This window comes from Astatotilapia calliptera, chromosome 3, assembly GCF_900246225.1.
Source record: "Astatotilapia calliptera chromosome 3, fAstCal1.2, whole genome shotgun sequence".
NCBI lineage: Eukaryota > Metazoa > Chordata > Actinopteri > Cichliformes > Cichlidae > Astatotilapia > Astatotilapia calliptera.
Window position 1 is genome coordinate 28,783,375 of NC_039304.1, and position 17,134 is coordinate 28,800,508.

General features: G+C 39.0%; 2 protein-coding genes and 2 long non-coding RNA genes across 4 annotated transcripts in view; all 4 read right to left on the minus strand.

Moving 5' to 3' along the window:
* The window catches only part of LOC113019148 (E3 ubiquitin-protein ligase TRIM21-like), a 32,787-nt gene that overhangs the window by 7,840 nt on the left and 7,813 nt on the right, over positions 1 to 17,134 (minus strand). The window lies entirely within an intron of this gene.
* Positions 6,442 to 9,604, minus strand: LOC113019159 (uncharacterized). The gene is made up of 11 exons (XM_026162704.1): positions 9,552 to 9,604; positions 9,385 to 9,480; positions 9,208 to 9,304; positions 9,035 to 9,108; positions 8,824 to 8,912; positions 8,642 to 8,722; positions 8,184 to 8,351; positions 7,908 to 7,989; positions 7,599 to 7,640; positions 7,414 to 7,500; positions 6,442 to 6,621 (listed from the first exon to the last, which is right to left on the minus strand). Exons 6-11 carry the CDS (start codon positions 8,720 to 8,722, stop codon positions 6,473 to 6,475), a joined length of 609 nt encoding a protein of 202 aa, XP_026018489.1. The 5' UTR covers positions 8,824 to 8,912; positions 9,035 to 9,108; positions 9,208 to 9,304; positions 9,385 to 9,480; positions 9,552 to 9,604; the 3' UTR covers positions 6,442 to 6,472.
* LOC113019169 (uncharacterized) lies at positions 9,604 to 10,171 on the minus strand. The gene is made up of 3 exons (XR_003271969.1): positions 10,149 to 10,171; positions 9,709 to 9,784; positions 9,604 to 9,635 (listed from the first exon to the last, which is right to left on the minus strand). It is a non-coding gene; the product is annotated as an uncharacterized LOC113019169 (long non-coding RNA).
* Positions 12,491 to 14,499, minus strand: LOC113019171 (uncharacterized). Its single transcript, XR_003271971.1, has 4 exons — positions 14,396 to 14,499; positions 13,930 to 14,021; positions 13,121 to 13,335; positions 12,491 to 12,553 (listed from the first exon to the last, which is right to left on the minus strand). It is a non-coding gene; the product is annotated as an uncharacterized LOC113019171 (long non-coding RNA).

Sequence of the window (17,134 nt, forward strand, 5' to 3'; positions counted from 1 at the left end):
TCTTAAAGATTTTATTATTCATATAATAATCAGCTAAGAGTGTTTATATTTCTGTTCTGTACTCAACCAGCTGCATATTTTAATTGCTGGCTCCCTACTTTATAACGGAAACTGCTTGCCTTCACATTATCAGTCTTTGCCTTCACATTGTCACTGTTTGCCTTCACACTAGCAGGAAACCGCCACCCACGAGTAAGAAACAACCTTGTAGAGAACACGAAGTTTTTTGATAAACCACACCTGTTTTCTTGACAAGATAAGGATGATATTTCCTTTTTTGTATGCTTCATGATGTGTATAAATAAAGCCAGACTGCACCAAGGAGGTGTGTGAGTCTCTCCCTGAGTCTCTCACCCGTGCACGTTTAAAACTGCTCTAAGTGTCTGAGTGATATTTCATTGCATCTGAGTACTTTGATAATAGAATATCTTTTACAAATTCACACACAAGACTTCACAGCATCTACACAAAATAAAATTCATATAATATATAATATTATACGAAGTCGTAATATTTTAATATTATCTGATTCTCCTTCACTCATGCAGGCACGAGAGGGAGTGTTAGTGAGATTGTCAGGTTATTTTGTCATGAGACTTTTCAAAAAGTAAACACCAAAGTGCTGAGCAGCCTACCTGCTCCTTCGTATCTCACAATGACTCGATCCTCGGCTGTGCGATCTGCTGCTGTCTCCAAACTTTGTTCCTCTCTGGTTCAGTTTCAGTTTCGTTTTTCTTTCATATTAATCCCGAAACCAGCCCTTTAAATTCAACTGTAAGGAGTTGCGACACGTCACTACGAAATACTCGGTTACTGGAAACGTCATGGAAAAGAAACAAACACACAAACGTCATGAGAAAAAAAAAGGAAAAAAAGAGAAAGAATAACGAGAGAAAACAAATACAAACACAGCTGACATCTTCCTGATCCTGATATTTTGAATATTTTTAACTGATATTTTTTATAACAGTATTTAACGTAGCTTACAACAGTAGCACAATAGGGGAGACCGGGGATAGTTGTAACACTTCCAATTTCTCCAATCAGGGCTAAGTTTCAAATGATGTGACTCATCCTGTGCATGCCCAATTCAGTTCTGCTATCACATGTGAAAAATCAGCACATTTTGTCAAACACAGACAATTTAACATGAAAAAAAGTAATTTGTATGCCAAAAAGTAAGTTTTTCTACTTTATTTCAATTTCTAATAGCATTATCTGCTTTGCAGTTAAACTCATCAAATGTAAATTATGTTATTTGTATGTCTATGGGGATATATTCTGTGTAGGTCTTTAGTGCTAATGTTTTAGCCGTTGGCTGTAATGTTAGCTAGTTCGTGGCTATAGGAGTCTGGGTCAGTTGTAACAGCAACAGTCTGGGTTAGTTGTAACAATAATGCAGATGTTACAACTTACCACACTATTACTTTAACTTATATTAAACAAGTTGGGGCAACGACATCAGCAGAGAGAGGTTCACTGGTCGCATTTGTATATGCGGTTAATGCCATTAGCAACACAACTACTTCACTGTTTGTGTTCCCACACATACATTATGCAGACCACTGTGTCAGAGATGGACCAGTAGGAAGTACTGGTAGTGGAAATAAATCAGGATGGGTGCAAGAAACAGATTTCCTCATCTTTCTGAAGCACTCTGCAAACCACACCAAGGTAAGCCATGATAAAAAGTAATGGAATTGCGATGCTGGTGAACAACTACATTTTTTCAGCTTCATTGTTATGTTCAAAATTGGTGCAAGAGTTGTAGGTTATAATGCCCACTGAGCCAATGAGGCCAAACTCAAGGAAGACCAACCAAAATTAATGAAATATTCAGTTGCAGAAAATTCCATAATTTGTCTTTTTTGGGGGGTTGGAATATGTTCAAAAGCTAGATTTCTGCATTCTGACACACACACACACACACACACACACACACACACACACACACAGCTACATAAATGGATGTAAGTGCATTCATGTGTTGAATAAACAAAGATTACATGTTAATGTTTTGTTAGTACCCTTATTTCATTGTGTTACATTTTACCCCAGGATATGTTACAACTCACCCAGACTATGGGGTTAATTGTAACATTTCACTCTTTGTGTTTGAGGCCATACCATGCAATGGGTAATTGTGCTGCAGAGAAAATAGCTGCACTATTTAATAGCAGAGACATGTAAATACTTTGCATTACATTTTGAATCCACTACCTTAAAAGAGCTCCAATTTACAGACAGAAATGTCAAAAATGTTACAACTATCCCCGGTCTCCCCTACATATTAAAACAAGCTTCCGATAAAAGCCATTTAATGTGTAAGACAGTCAAGGTGAAGTCATAATGAGTTGAATCAGTTAATTAGTTTTTCATGCCGACACTTTTTTTCGTGGTTAGAAGTGGATTGTTTTTTACCAATATTATAATCCCCCAAAAAATCAAAGTTTAAAACTGACGGGAAGCCTGATGCGATCTTTTACATGACATCAGTTAGAACGATTAGGTGGGTATTTAATGTATTTAATACTTTTAGACAGTAAAGTGTAAAGGAGAAGGTGGGGCGCAAAAGACACTCCTCATTTAGCACGCAGGGCTTTTTTTCATGCTTTTCATGCTGAACACTAATAAAAGTGTAGTAGCTGCACTCTGTAATTGTCATATCCTCCTCACTGGGTGATAAGGAAGAGAGAGACAGAGAGATAGATGAGTTTATTTATTTTTCATGAAACAAAAGCAACATCTAGGCTTATACATGACAGCAGACTGGGACTGAATGATTTACCATTAACACCCAGGCAGAACTTACGCATATGCTACCAAACATGGCACTTAAAGAAAAAATATAATAATAAGAACTGCACATATACACAAACACCCATGCATAGTTACTGATGGTAAGCAGTGGCACCATCTTCTTTAACATGCAAACTGAAATAGGGGTGAAGTTCCCCAGTAAACAAACACTCTGTGGTTCATAGAATGACGCAAAACCTTCCTTGTAATCCACAAAAACTCCAACGTTTGTGAGGTTTTCCTTTGGGCAAAGGAAGCAGGTGGTTCTGTGAGGACTGTGCAGACTTTGTCATCTTTGTGCGATCACCCAGGAATCATTTTTGGGGTTTTGTAAGAGGTTCTCCTTATGGCTTGTGCTGGCTTTTATTACACCCAGATGCTCGTGTTGCTAACCTCCACCTCCCAGTAAGATTTCCCATGGATCAGGCAGCTGAGCCCAAGCAGATTGCTGAATTACATCTAAGCCTCTGGAGCTTTCTGCTTCTCTTCTCTGGCTCTCACTTGCTTCCCTGTGCCCGGATCCAGCATTATATCCACTACAGTTACAACAAAAACAACACATCTGTAAATATAACAATGCCAGGAAACAGGAATCATACCTGCAATGAATACAAATGAGACGTGATCAAACTGTTTTTACTTTTTTTTTTGGTCCCCTCTCCAGGCCATTAAGGGGCACCCAAAGGGCTGACACATTTTAAACTACATCAGTAGTAATGTGAAAAGTTTACAGTGACAGTAGACAAGACCTGACCTCCCTTAGGGGGACCAACCTGCCTCCACTCATGCTTGTTGCAAGTGGCACACATAATTCTGTTTAAACAAACTCCATGACAACAATGATGCAAACAAATAAATGTAAACGAAAGGATTCATCCTTCTGAGAATAATAAGAAAGAAGGAAAAAGAGGATGAGGGGAACAAAGCAACAACAGTAGTGACGGGGCACTGTTTAAAAAAAGCTTTAAGTTTGGAGTTGCAGTCACAGCACCGCTTGTTAAAAGCTATAATAATATTCCATGGTCTTCAGCTACCTACTTGTTAGCTTTCACAGTTAAAAACAACCAAACCAAAACACAGTTACCTAGCTGCTAACACAAACCACAACTGCTCTTTCATATTAAAAGCATCAGAAAATGTTAAAAAGGATTTTATTTTGAAACAATAAGACATGTTTGAAACTTGAGTTTCCACATTTCCAGCAAATCAGCTGCTAATCGAGCACTGGCTGCAGTTCCAAAAACTCAGGACTAAAAGCTTGAGGAAAAATCTGAAACAGATATTTTAAATATGAAATGTGTGCCGTACCTTTGAGTGGTTTCGATCCTTCATGTCTGGGTCTTTCTCTTTTTGATGATCTTTAGTTTCCCTGGCTGAAAGCTTCTGGATAAGCAGCTTCACCTGAAAGATAGTAGGCACTCAAGTATCCATCGAATTATCACCCAACCATGGACTTTGTGGTAGAGGTGGGTGGATCCAACTAAATATCGATGGTATGGATACCAACGGTGGTATTGGTATCGGATCAATACTTGTGTGATAGGATTGTTACTTTGTTACTAATAGTGTTGAATTTTTTTTTTTTCTTGGAAATGAAAAAAACCCTTGAACATGCAGTATGAAACATGTCTGAACCTTTTTGTGTTGACTACACATCTGTTTTATTGTTAGCTTACAGCACAGCGACCAGAAGTCCTTTAGAGACAGACTCGTTTACGGGTCCATGTCTCCAAAATAATCCAGTTTCAGAACACATGAAAACCCAAAAGGTGTGTTTTGTTAACTCATTATTGTACAAAATAAAAATCACAATGATTTAGTGTCCAGTAAAATGTGTTCACAATGTTTCAATTAGTGATGATTAAGCTCATAAATCATGAGACACTGCTCTCTCCTACATAAGCTGTCTTTATAGGTTCAAAGCATCAGTATTGGCAGTACTAGTATTGTATTGGATCAATAGCAAAATTTGTGTTATTACAAAGCACTACTTTCTGATTGGTGTCCAAATGGAGTCCCAGACGTGTTCTGGTCTTATAGAATTGGGGAGTTGGAAGAGCTACAACAAAAGTCCAGTTTACTTTCTAGCAGCTGCTTAACAGACGGTCATTTTGTCTTTTGATAAAAAAGGTCAAAGTCAGCAGTAAAGATGATAAAACAACATCTTCTTTCCCACTTATGCCACATCAGGCCAGCCGAAGGAGAACATGAAAGCTTCACACAGAGAGTGTAAAACTAGAAAACGTGCTAACCCCGGCACAGTTGTGCTATCTCAACATGACTTTTAGCTCTTTTTTTAGACTTCTTGGTCAGATTGTGGTGAAGTCAGGACAAAACGATAGAGGAAACAGAATTTGTTAAAAACTAAGAATCACCCTCTTTGGTGGTTGCATAACCCAAAAAGGGAATATATGTTTCTGTTTTCACTCATACCAAGAATATCATCGGAAGAAAAACCAACACTTCCTGCTTTAGCAGCATTTCCTGCTTCACCCCTCTACACCCTCTACAGTACAAACCACATTATGCTCTCTGCTTTCTAAATGACATTGACTGTGGTTTACCCCGTTTGCAGGTTTCTGTTCTTCTCTCCGTTTCTCTTTTAGTCCGATTGTTTTCTCCTGTGTTGTATTGGCTGAAAACATCCGGGCCAGATCCTTCACCTAAAATGCAGCAAGCAATAAGAACTGAAAACAATCAAGCAAAGAAAACAGATGAAACCTCTCCTGTAGTAAAGAAACACTCAGGTGCAGCAGCTGCAGTGAAACAAGCTGTCAGGTCTGGCTGAACGAGTGTCAGACGTTTTTCGTGCACAGGAAGTCGTACCTTCAAACCAGAGGAGAAATCTGAGAGTGGTGCATTTTCACACGCTGTAGAAAAAGATGATAGTAATCATCAGCCATGTTTTTTATTGTATTTTTCTCAATTTTACATATAAACATTCTCATATTGTGACATACATATTTTGGGATCCTTCTCTGCTGTTAGTGATGCTTTCGCTGCTGCAGAATTGATTTCAATGGGATCGCTTTTTGAATCTGTCACCATCTGTCAGAAAAGGTGGATAATAGTTTATAACGCATGAAGAATTTCAACACAGCTCCCTGTATTTGTCTCCTGTGATATATTGCAAACATATATGATATATGTTTGCTTCATGATGGATTCATCTAGCTCATGGTTTTCTGTGAAACATGCTCGCAGAGGGGCACGGTTCTGGCTCAACTGCAGGAGGAGGAGTGGTGCAGTGCGGTGCAGAGAGTAGGTGGAGTATTTGGGACACTGGCTGTGCATTCCCTAATTAACCTGTGCTTATTAGGCAGTTTGCCCAGACCTGGAGATGGACACATGCCCACACTTCTGTGCTGTAGCTGATCTGCATACTTGACAGTGAGAAGCAAGAGCCACTGCTTTGAGAGAGAGAGAGCACCCTGAGGCCGGGCGCATCGAGAGTAGCGACTCTTTCCTGTTATAAATGTGTGTGTTCTGTAAATAAAGAGTGCGTGCCTGATGATGCTGCATCGACACGGACACAAGGTCTTGAACTACAGAAAGAAAAACAATGAACTCCAACATAAAAACTTTAAATGTAATATTTTGCTCAACCAGCAGCTTGAAGCTAAAACAGGATCCACTCATGAGTTATTTGGGTACTTCAGGCTGGATCAAAGAGCTAAATGACTTTTCCACTGATGGAGGAAAGGCAACAGATCACTCGCCCTGCACCTGTGTGGGTTTCTGCTCCTCCCCGTGCTCCTCCTTTGCTTTGGCTGCTGTTTCCTGGGCAGAAATGACTGAAAACCTTTGAGCCAGCAGTTTCACCTGAAAGATATTGAACATATTAGAAAGCCGTGATTCATTAAATGGTGTTTGGGGTGGGGGGTCATCGTAGACATGATTAAAGATTCTATATTTTGTGTATTTTAGCCTTCAGGCTCGAGCACAGGTGTTGGTCCGTGATCATGATCATGTCCCATGTTTTACATATTTGGCTCCTCCCATTAACGTATGTGTGGGTTTGTGTTGACTGTTGAGACAGGTGGAGACTGCTGATTGGCTGCTTTGAGTGCGTATTTGATGACTGGATGGACAGCAGTCCTCTCAACCTCCAGCTGGCAGCCAGCAGAGAGCCAGCTGTTAACTGGGATCTTGAAATGTGAGGACTGAGCAGCAGTGAGGAATTGATTTGAGAGCTGAGAAGCTGAGAGAGCATTCTGAATTCTGTTTTCAGCTGAGTGCATTTAGGAAATAATGAATTGTAAATAAATAAATTGCTCTACATATTGAGCACCTCAAAGCCGTAAGATCCTTTTTTTCCTTCTTTTCCCCCAGTTGGAAACTGAGGTTAAAGGACTGTCAGCGCTGCTCTTTGCGTGAAAATTGTAAAAAATAAATTGCAGAAAAGGTTCTGGTAGCATAATTCACAGACCTGTCTGTAGTTATAAAATAAAAAGCTTAAAATATATGACCTCCTTCACATTTTCCAAAAACATCCAGTGGGCCAGATTGAAGTCTTTGCCAGGCCCATACAGGACCCTGGCCCTTATGTTTGACAGCCCTGTTCTAGGTTATCCCTAACTTGGGGATGTACTACAGGATATAAGAGGGTTTTACCTGAGATGGTTTTTGGTTGGCTCCGTGTTTCTCCTTTGTTGAAATCAGCGTTTCCTTGGCTGAAAACATGCGGGCGAGTTCCTTCACCTGAAAAAACATCCATAGCGACAACCAAACTCAAGCATTCCCATCAGAACGCTCTGCAGTGTCACAACTGTGAGTGAGAGATATGGAAGACTCTGTACCTTCACACCAAGTGGAGAGCTCAGCCTCTGCAGCGTGATCCACTGCAAACACAAACACAACAGCTACATCATTGAGCATGAATGCATTAGCCTGAAATCATAGAGGGGCACCTCAGTGTCAACTATATATATGTTTAATTTTGTGTAATAAGCTAGGATATTTATAAGTAGAGCTATTTTGTTATATGTTGTAATATTTCATTTAGTTGAGTTAGTTACTCTTACTGTCTTGGGGCACATCATTTCCTGTGGGATTAATAAAGTATTCTGATTCTGAATGTTTATCGCCTGAACCATACGATCACATACACTGTGTTGGATTGTCCTTCGGTGAGACGTCCGCTGCTGCAGGACTTGTTTGTGTGTTTGCACTCATTACATCTGAAACGTTCTGTCAAAAAACAAGAGGATCGCTGTTAAAATTTGAGACATTTCAGAGTACAAACTGTACCTCAAACATTTGTAAGATGTTTTCAACGACAATACTTAAAAAGTCTTAGATTAAAAGTTCAAATGTAGCTAAACTAATTAGATTAATTCTGATCAGGTGCCGTTGGTGACTACATGCTACAGCTTCCTGTTTACCTCTGGTCTGCAGGCTCTGACTTCACAGTTCTTCCCCTCTGTCATCTGAAGTTTTGGCTGTAATTCAGCTTTGAACCTCTCCAGCCTTTCCTTGAATAAAGCCGAATGCTTCTTCTTCGGCGGGACCGGAGGTGGTGCTGTCGGGTGGTCTCTGGCTGATTTGCTTGCCTGGAGGTTTAAAATTGAAACATTTGCCGTAACGTTCAAAACAACCAGAAATAAAGTGAATGAATAAAATAATGTTTCTAGTATACGTCACAAGAGGCTCGATTTTATAAAAGAAAGGACTACACTGGCTTAAAAACATGCATAAAGCTCATTCATCACTTAAAGGGGGAGCTATTTTTTTTGTTACAGTGGTGGATGTTCATTGTAGATACGGTTGAATTTTCTGGCAATTCATATTTCAGGCCTTAAGGGGTTAAAGGTCATCAGTCTAATGTGTTAAATTGCAGTACCTGTGAAAATGTTTGATTCTGCGTGTGATTTTCCTCAGCTTGGCCTGCTGGTACTGGGTTTGTGGTTGCTGGACTCATCATCTGAAAGATGTTATGCACTGTAATGCAAATGTTGACTGCTAATGACTATGATTTGACTAAATGCCTGAACAAAGGTCGGCCTCGTACAGTCTATTCAATACCTGTCTCTGATCCTTCGTCTCTTTCTTTTCTAGCAGCTCTGCTGTTTCCGGTTCTCGAGTACTTGGAGGTTCTCCGACAGATCTCTAACCTGAAACATTTTTAGAGAACACATCTTATTCTTGTTTTACCAAACACTGCTTCATGACACCAAACTCTGGTGGTTTGTTACACAAGCCGAAACATTTCTTTGAGAAAGTCACAGGACTCTACCTTCAAACCTGTGGAGAATTCCTGCTGCTGGTCACTGGTGGCTCTTTGGAAAGATGGTTGTGAGGTTGGGGGTGCTGTGAGGAAAAAAGGATTGCTTTAATGTTTTTTTTCCCAGACAAATTTTTTAAAAATAATTTGTCTTGAATAAACTTTATTTCTTTGGTCACACATACGTGATTTTGGCTTCTCCTTGATTTTGGCTGCTGGTGTTGCATAGTCTGCAGATGGGTCAATGTTTATATATCCTGTCATTGCACTACTGTCTACTGCCTAAGAGAGACAAAACGTTTCTTAAACTGAAGAAACATGTGTAAAACCTAAAGTCCTAAGGTCTAAAACAGTGACATAACATGTGATAATGGTTGTTGCTTTATTTGTTCTTCCTTAGATTGGATTACATTTCCTGGGTATGGTGGTGCTGAAGGCTCCCTGGCAGGTGCAGTCACCTGTAAAATATGGATTCCATTTACATGCTGCTGTTTACTAATTTAAAGTACTATGAATGGATCCATTGTACCTGTGGAAGGGTGGGGAACTCGTAAAGTTGATGGTCTGACTTTGAGTTATTGGGCTCTTTGGGTGGAGCGTTGTGCAGAAGCTGCTGTAAAAAGATCATAGTTCCAGCTTTCGCTTCTATTCAAAGTCATACTTTTAGATCGTAGCTCTGTACACACCTGATTCGTATTCATCCTCTCTGAACGTTGCTGCAGAGCTGTTACTGCTGCTTGTCTTTGCTGGTCCTGGTGAATTCTGTCAGGTTAAAATGAAACTATTTGAAAACTAGCTGCCGTTATTGAAGACTTTTTACTATAGAATGAATGAAAAAACAACAGCCACGCTTAACTGCTCATTGATGCTGTCAAAGAGTAGACTAAGATGGGCTACATGCATGTTAATTATGATGATCATGATGCCAGCTTGGCTAACATTTGCTGCTTAGCATTAAAGACAAAGTACATGAGGATGATGTGATTAGTTGGTTTGGTGCTGGACAGTCCTTCACCAAACTCTTCCTCTGAGGGATGTTCTGCAGTCAGTAACTGTACTATAAATGTGAGATGCTAAAGATTAAATACTAAAACAAAGGTTCTGCTTCAAGCAGCCCGTCTGGTACCTGTGTTTGATCCTTCCTCTCTTGATTTTGAGCATCACTGCTGCTTCCAGGGGAACCTGAAACATAGAAAAGAAAACACAGCTTCTTCCTCTTTTTCAAAACACAGCGCTACGTGATACCAAACTCTGCTGTTTTAGCGCACAAGCTGGAACACTTAGAGAAAATCACAGTACTCTACCTCCTGCTGCTGACCGCTGGTGGCTCTTTGGAAAGATGGTTGTGGGGTTGCTAGTGCTATAATAAAAAGGAGGGTTTTTTCAGACAGGTTAAAAAACATGTTCTTTTGTATACATTTTGTTAATTTCTTTGTTTATACATACGTGACTTGGGCTCCTCCTTGATTTTGGTTGTTGTTGTTGGATAGTCTGCACAGCAGTCAATGCTCAGATATCCTGCCACTTCTCTACTGTCTTCTGTCTAAGAGAGACAAAAAGTTACTTAAACTGGAAAAAACAAAATACAATACCTTAAAATCTAAAACAGTGAGGTACCTGTGAAAATGTTTGCTGCTTCACTTTTTTCTTCTTAGGCCTGACTATGTTTCCTGGGTATGATGGTGCTGAAGGCTGCCTGGCAGGTCTGTTTATCTGAAAAATATTGATTCCACTGACATATTTAATCACTTTAAAATTATTTGAGCAGATATTTCCATCCTGAATCTAAATAGCAAAATACAATTAAAAAAAAAAGGCAATGCTAAATCTTAAACTGTATTACCTGCTTTTCCCCGGTGTTTTACTGTAGCTGGGACTGATTATGTGGTTGTTTAAAGAAGTCAAGGATAACTAAAACACAAAAGCTACACTTCAAACAATCTGTTTTGTACCTGTGTTTGCTCCCTGCTGTCTTTTTTCATAGGCAGCACTGTTTGTTCCCGTGGTGGAGGAGTTGGAGGCAAGGATCTTTGTACCTGACATACAGAAAACACTTTAATTCCAGTGATATTGCACTTTAAAAAAAGCGTCAGCAGTAAACTTTGGTGGTTTGTCACATGCTTAAGCATTATTTAGCAAAAAACCACAGTACCTCTAAACCAGGGGGGAACTCCTGCAGCAGGCGACGGCTGGCTCTTTGGAAAGATGGCTGTGGAGTTGTGTGAAGTGCTGTAATTAAGAGCAGATGATTTTTTATCACACTTTTTTTAATCTATTCTTAATGATTTGAAACAAAGCTTGTCTTGAATAAACTGTAACACTTAATTCTTTGTTTGTACTTACGTGATTTGGGCTCCTGCTTGATTTTGGTTTGCTGTTGTTGCATAGTCTCTACAGAGGTCAACACTCAGGTATTCTACCATCGTGCTGCTGTTTTCTATCTAAAAGATAGAAAACAGTTCTTCGTTTAAACTTTCTTTTAAAGTTTAAAAGAAAAAATATCTTAACTTGTAAAAACAAAAAGGTACCTGTGATAATGTTTTCTGCTTTACTTTTTCTCCTTAGGCCTGACTACATTTCCTGGGTATGGTAGTGCTGAAGGCTCCCTGGCAGGCCTGCTCACCTAAAAAGTATTGATTACATTTATATGTTACTGTTTACTCACTTTAAAATTGGCCGACTATTAACTCTAACTATCATTATTAAAGATAACTGTAGTACCTGTGAAGGGTGGAGTGTTCCTGCAGCTGATGCTGCGACTTTCTGGCTCTTTGGGAGTAGTGCTGTGTATATGCAGAAGCTGCTGTAAGTAAGAACACAGCTCCATGTTAGCCTCCAAATTTTGTTGTATGAGAATCATGTTTTTTACTAAATCTCTAACTGCGTACATACTCAGTTTGTATTCTTCCTTGAATATGGCCGTTGCTCCAGAGTTGGCATAGCCGTACACGCTTGGTGACTCTGGAAATTCTGTCAGGTTGACGGATAAAGTTGAGAAAAAGTTGATATGTAATGAAAACAACTAACATGGAAGTTTTTGTACAGTGATCAAAAGTAACACAGCCAGCTAGGAGCATTTAGGGGGATCTGCAAGTTACTACACTTTCGGTGACCTTGATTATCAAATGTCGGGGTCGTCTGTTCACCACGTGATTTAACGAAACATCAAGCAACTAAAGTCATTAAGTCATCCTTTACTTTTATAAATTATTATTTTGTTATTTTTCATTCTGAAAAAAAGAAAAGGTGGTGGTGGTGGACAAAGCTTAAAGTGCTTTCCTGTCGCTCATTTATTGGCCTAAAAAGCAAACTCATACCTCTTCCTTTACAGTCGCCTTCTTAGCTGGTTTCCAGTATTCCGTGTCCTCCTCCCACTGATTTTCCAGTTGTACCTGCTCTTTTTGGGGGATCCTCACTCCCTTTGGTGTGCATCCCATCTTCCCCTGGTAATTCTTAAACCCTGGTAAGTCGTAACTTTGTTCCATCCGCAGTGACAAACCTGGAGGCTCAGGTTTGAATATTCTGTTGTTTCTGTTTGTCACATAATTCAAGAGTCAAATGAAGATTTTAAATAGTCTTAAGCAAAAATAGAAATTTATAGCAATGAAAATGATTTTTTTTAACAAATTCCGGTTTGGTTCGCTTTAATCTGCTGATACCTGAGGCATAATATACGTCCCACGGCATTCCTGAGGAAAACGAAAGGTGACCTTCCGTGTTTTTATGGTAGGTGCCAGGTTATGGAGGAAATCCAGGAGAATGACGCTCCCTCAGTAATAGACGTTTAAACCATGTATTCCAACCCTAACCCTAACCACAACTTTAATGCTGTTAGATAGTGTTAGATAGTAAAATAAAGGTACATGTGTAGATTCATTCCAAACAGTTCTCATGTTTCCTCATTTTTCTCATGATATAGGGATGTGTTGGGTGCCCGGAAGCGTAATATGATTTGTCACCTAGCGTAAAATGTTACACTTTGGGAGCGAGAACATGTTGGATCAGGTCTTTTCCTATTGGGGTGTTTTTATCAGTTTGAAAGAAAAGTTATAATCTTGAACTCACACAACATAATATTTAAAAAACAAACAAACCTACCAATCTTGAAAGAGGTGCAGACATCTAGCCTGAGGTCCATTTGAGTTTTTGTGTGTCCCACATAGCTCTGTGTGTAATGCTGTGGAGGGTCTGAAACCCTCACACCCTTCGGGGTGCATCCCATCTTCCCCTGGTGAATTCTCAGGCCCTGGTAAGTTGTCACTTTGGACCATCCGCAGGAGTGACAAACCTGGAGCTCCATTTTTGCTGCGTGTCTGCATTACACACACAACAAAAGACACACAGAGGATGCTGTGTGACTTCCTTTTTTGCTCTCAAAATAACTGTGCTGACTGCACAGAGTGATTCAAGAAACACTATCAAGAACGTAAATAAGTGACTTATGTATGTATGTATGTATGTATATATATGTATATATTGTACTATTCTTAGTTAGCGTATTGTCTGTCTTGTCTTAATGTTGGTTTAAAATGGAGCACTGTAACAAAAAATAATTTCCCCCAGGGATCAATAAAGTATTCTGATTCTGATTCTGATTCTGAAACTTTCTGTGATTGTTATTACAGTGTTCATTTTACCTCAAATGTGAGAACAGTTATCTTTTACCATTTTCTTGTGTTGTACGCACAAAAACTATGATTTTTTTTTTCTTTTCAAAATGTGCATTAACATCTGGATCATCATATAAACGTTTAAAAACATCCAAGCTACAACAGCTGCAGTGGCTCAGGTAGCGAAAGTGACAAGCTTCCCTTTATCCACAGCTGCTGCGGGTCCATCTTTTCTACTGTAAGTCGTCACTTCCCTAATATTAGAAAACTAAATTTTTAATTGCTAATATTATTTACCTAACTGGCTTGTGTTGGTTGCAGACCTACTGCATTAAAAGCAGCAGGCTGGCATCAAAAGGCAGCCACTGGGTCGTCTTCCAGGTAACTGTCTGATGATAGACAACAGGAAAGCACCGTAAAACATCAGTTTCATTACTTCCCTTTTCAATTTTGACGTGACTACAGCTAAACCTCTACGTGTGTCTTCTCCATCACCTACTTCTATCATAGTTTAAACAAAGTAAATAATAATAATAATAACAATAAAGTAGTCAATTCTACTTTTTTTAAAATTGATTACAATTCCTGGAGTACGTTAGATATCCATTTGTAGCATCACACCGAAATAAGCTGTGACTTGATGACGTACAGGCTCCTCATTATTTAGGGCACCGTGGATTCTTGATTTTCCTCTCCTCTGTTTTCTATCGTAACAAACAATAGCAAAGATCAGCTGGATAAATCTGCTCTCTGTGTTACTTACAATAGAATCAGGGCGATGGATGCATGTGGTGCCTCTACTGTGCACTCTTCTCTTCCTTTGTCTACCGTTACCTCTGTGCTGACATGATGTTTGGTATGCTTTGTTTTGTGCTTTTACTTTCGTTTCTGGAAAAAAAAAAAAAAAGAAGGAGGAAAAAAACCCGCCAACCGCCCCTGATAGATTTGCCCAGACATGATTCAACTGCATATTTTCACAACACACAAACATGGTCACATGATGAATAAAAAAGGAGAGACAAAGTTATATTTTCAAACAGGGATTTTATTCATTACATGCTGTTTGACATTGCCTGACAACACTGAATGTCATTCATTTAGCCTGAAATCTGACTACTTTTCTGGAAGCAAGGCAAAATAAGGAAAGGAAAGCAGTTTGCATTTTTATGTTGTTTTCAGATGATGCATTGTTCTGTACACTGAGGCTTTTAGGAAACCTTGAAACTGTAAAAGTGTACATTTGATATTTGTGTGTACTTTTTTTGGGACAGTGGTGACACAGCTAATTATGGACCTTGACTCGGTTACAAGAACTGTCTGTGCTCTGCTTTAATTATCTCAAGTTCCAGACTGACCTCAGTCACCGCTTTGCCATAAAAAAATACAGACTAGTTTGCAATGTGAAAAACTTCAAAATAAAATTTAACACAATACAAGTCTGTGCTAAAGAACAGCCACAAAACACCCCAAAATAATTAAGTGGGATTCATAACTAAAAAACTGGGAATATAATTAAAGTATATGTTTTGAAAGCCCCTTATAACATAAGATTTTATTGCTGATCTTTATTGCCCATACATTCACTTAAACACAGACTGTTGTTGCTGTTGCAGCTGATCAAGCTAGAGGTAGGTTGTGTTCAAGACTGCAACAAATCATTATAAGTTAATCTGCTAACTTCATTTTCAACTGATCAGCTATCTGTTTATAAACAAATCTAAAGCTAAATCTATTAAATGTTCAGGATTGTTCTAAGAAAAAATAACTTTCTGGATTAAATTGTGTAAGCAATTTAATTGTTTCATCTTTGGATATGTTATCGAATAACCTTTCGTAAAAAACAATACAGAAGTAACTACTAAGCAACTGTCACAATGTTGAGTGCGAGTACGTGTAGTTTTTAATAGTGTCTGATTCACAAAGTTCTAGGATCCATTTGGTCCTCCAACATGGTGTAAAAAAAAAAAAAACCACACACACTCTTCTTACTAACCACAGTATTTTAAGCTTCGTCTAAATTACAGTTAGATCAAGAGTTTGTGTTCTGGCTCAGGTTGTAAGTCTTGACTGGTTCACATGTTGAATAGCAGTGTGAGCACACTGTAGCAGCATTGTTTTGTGTTATGATTCTGATTATCTCAATTAGTAGATTGGACCAAACCAGAGGTTACAAAGACTGCTTTAAAGGCTTTTGAGTAATAAAGCAAATAACGGAGAAAAGATAAACGGTCAGTATTTGCTTTACTATCATTGGTCTGTTACTAGCTGCTAAACGTAAAGATATATATGAAAAAAAAAGTCTAAGGTAAATGAAATGCCTGATAATTCCCATTTTCCTGTATTGGAAAAAAGAAAAGCAGGAAGGTTGTGGACCAACAAACTTTAGTATATTGTAGTTAAAATGCATTTCTTAAGACTCCATTGGTATCTCTCTACAAATAATCAAAGGCTCAGAGTTTTTCTCTTCTTGTTTCACGTGTGGGCTGAAATATGGGTAAAGCTCAGCTCTGAATGAACACTCAGTGAACGAGTAGATGTGGGACTCAGCCTTCACATCGTAGAAGGAGACGAGATCTTCCTCGTAGTCCACAAACACTCCCACCTTCTCAGGTTTCTCTTTTAGGTGAATACGAACTGGCGGTGCTGTGAGGGCTGCATACTTTTCTTCTTCATAATGTACAATAACCCAGTACCCATTATCTGGGCTGAGTTTGAGCTTCCCTTTGCGGTTTGCACCGCCTCTTACTAGGCCTATATCCCACCCCGTCTTGTTGTTGACCTCCACCTCCCAGTAAGACTTCCCAGAGAATAAGGTATTTTGCCCCACAACGCTGCTAAATATATCAAATCTTTCAGAGACACGGGTAGTTCCTGATTCTCTCCTCCATCTTTCACTTCCTTCCTATCTTCAGACAACACGAGGCGTTGGTGTGCAGAATCTGGATCCAGTTTTACATCCACTGTAAAATTAAAAACATGTAAAAAAAAGTCTGTATTTTAAACAAGTCACAGTTTCTAAGAGAGCAAATAATATGAACCACATACCTGAAAATTTTGGGATTCTCTTCAGTTCTGTGATGAGAAGAAGAGTTTTAGATTGATTAAGTCAACATTTTCACTTTTAGTTTTCACTGCTCTTAACTAGCTGCTCTTACCAATGGGAGTTAGTTTATCCATTTCTTGCTGAATTTTTTCCAGCATTTTTGTTGTGATTTTCCTGATGGTGCCAAAGGACAGCGATGTGTCCAGCTTTACCTCATCCCAGTCTATGATGTCTCCAGTGTCTGTAAGAGATGGGTACTTCTGCAAAACAGAAATACAACCCAACAGTTTGATAGCTGTGCTGAACAAAATGTCAGTAGCTAATCAGATATGTTTATCCTTCAGACTGATTATGAATGTGCCACATATATCATCCCAAAGTTTTCTCTACCTGCAGGAAAAGGATGTGGTCCTCGAGAACAGAAATGTCATCTAGTTCAGAGATGGCCTTTCCAAGTTT

Excerpts from the sequence above, each read along its gene's own strand:
- LOC113019159 (XM_026162704.1), bottom strand. The coding sequence starts at position 8,722 with ATGATGAGTCCAGCAACCACAAACCCAGTACCAGCAGGCCAAGCTGAG. Across the intron at positions 7,990-8,183 it reads TCAGAGCCTGCAGACCAGAG|AACGTTTCAGATGTAATGAG; the intron begins GTAAACAGGAAG and ends GTTTTTTGACAG. Across the intron at positions 7,501-7,598 it reads GCTCTCCACTTGGTGTGAAG|GTGAAGGAACTCGCCCGCAT; the intron begins GTACAGAGTCTT and ends ATGTTTTTTCAG.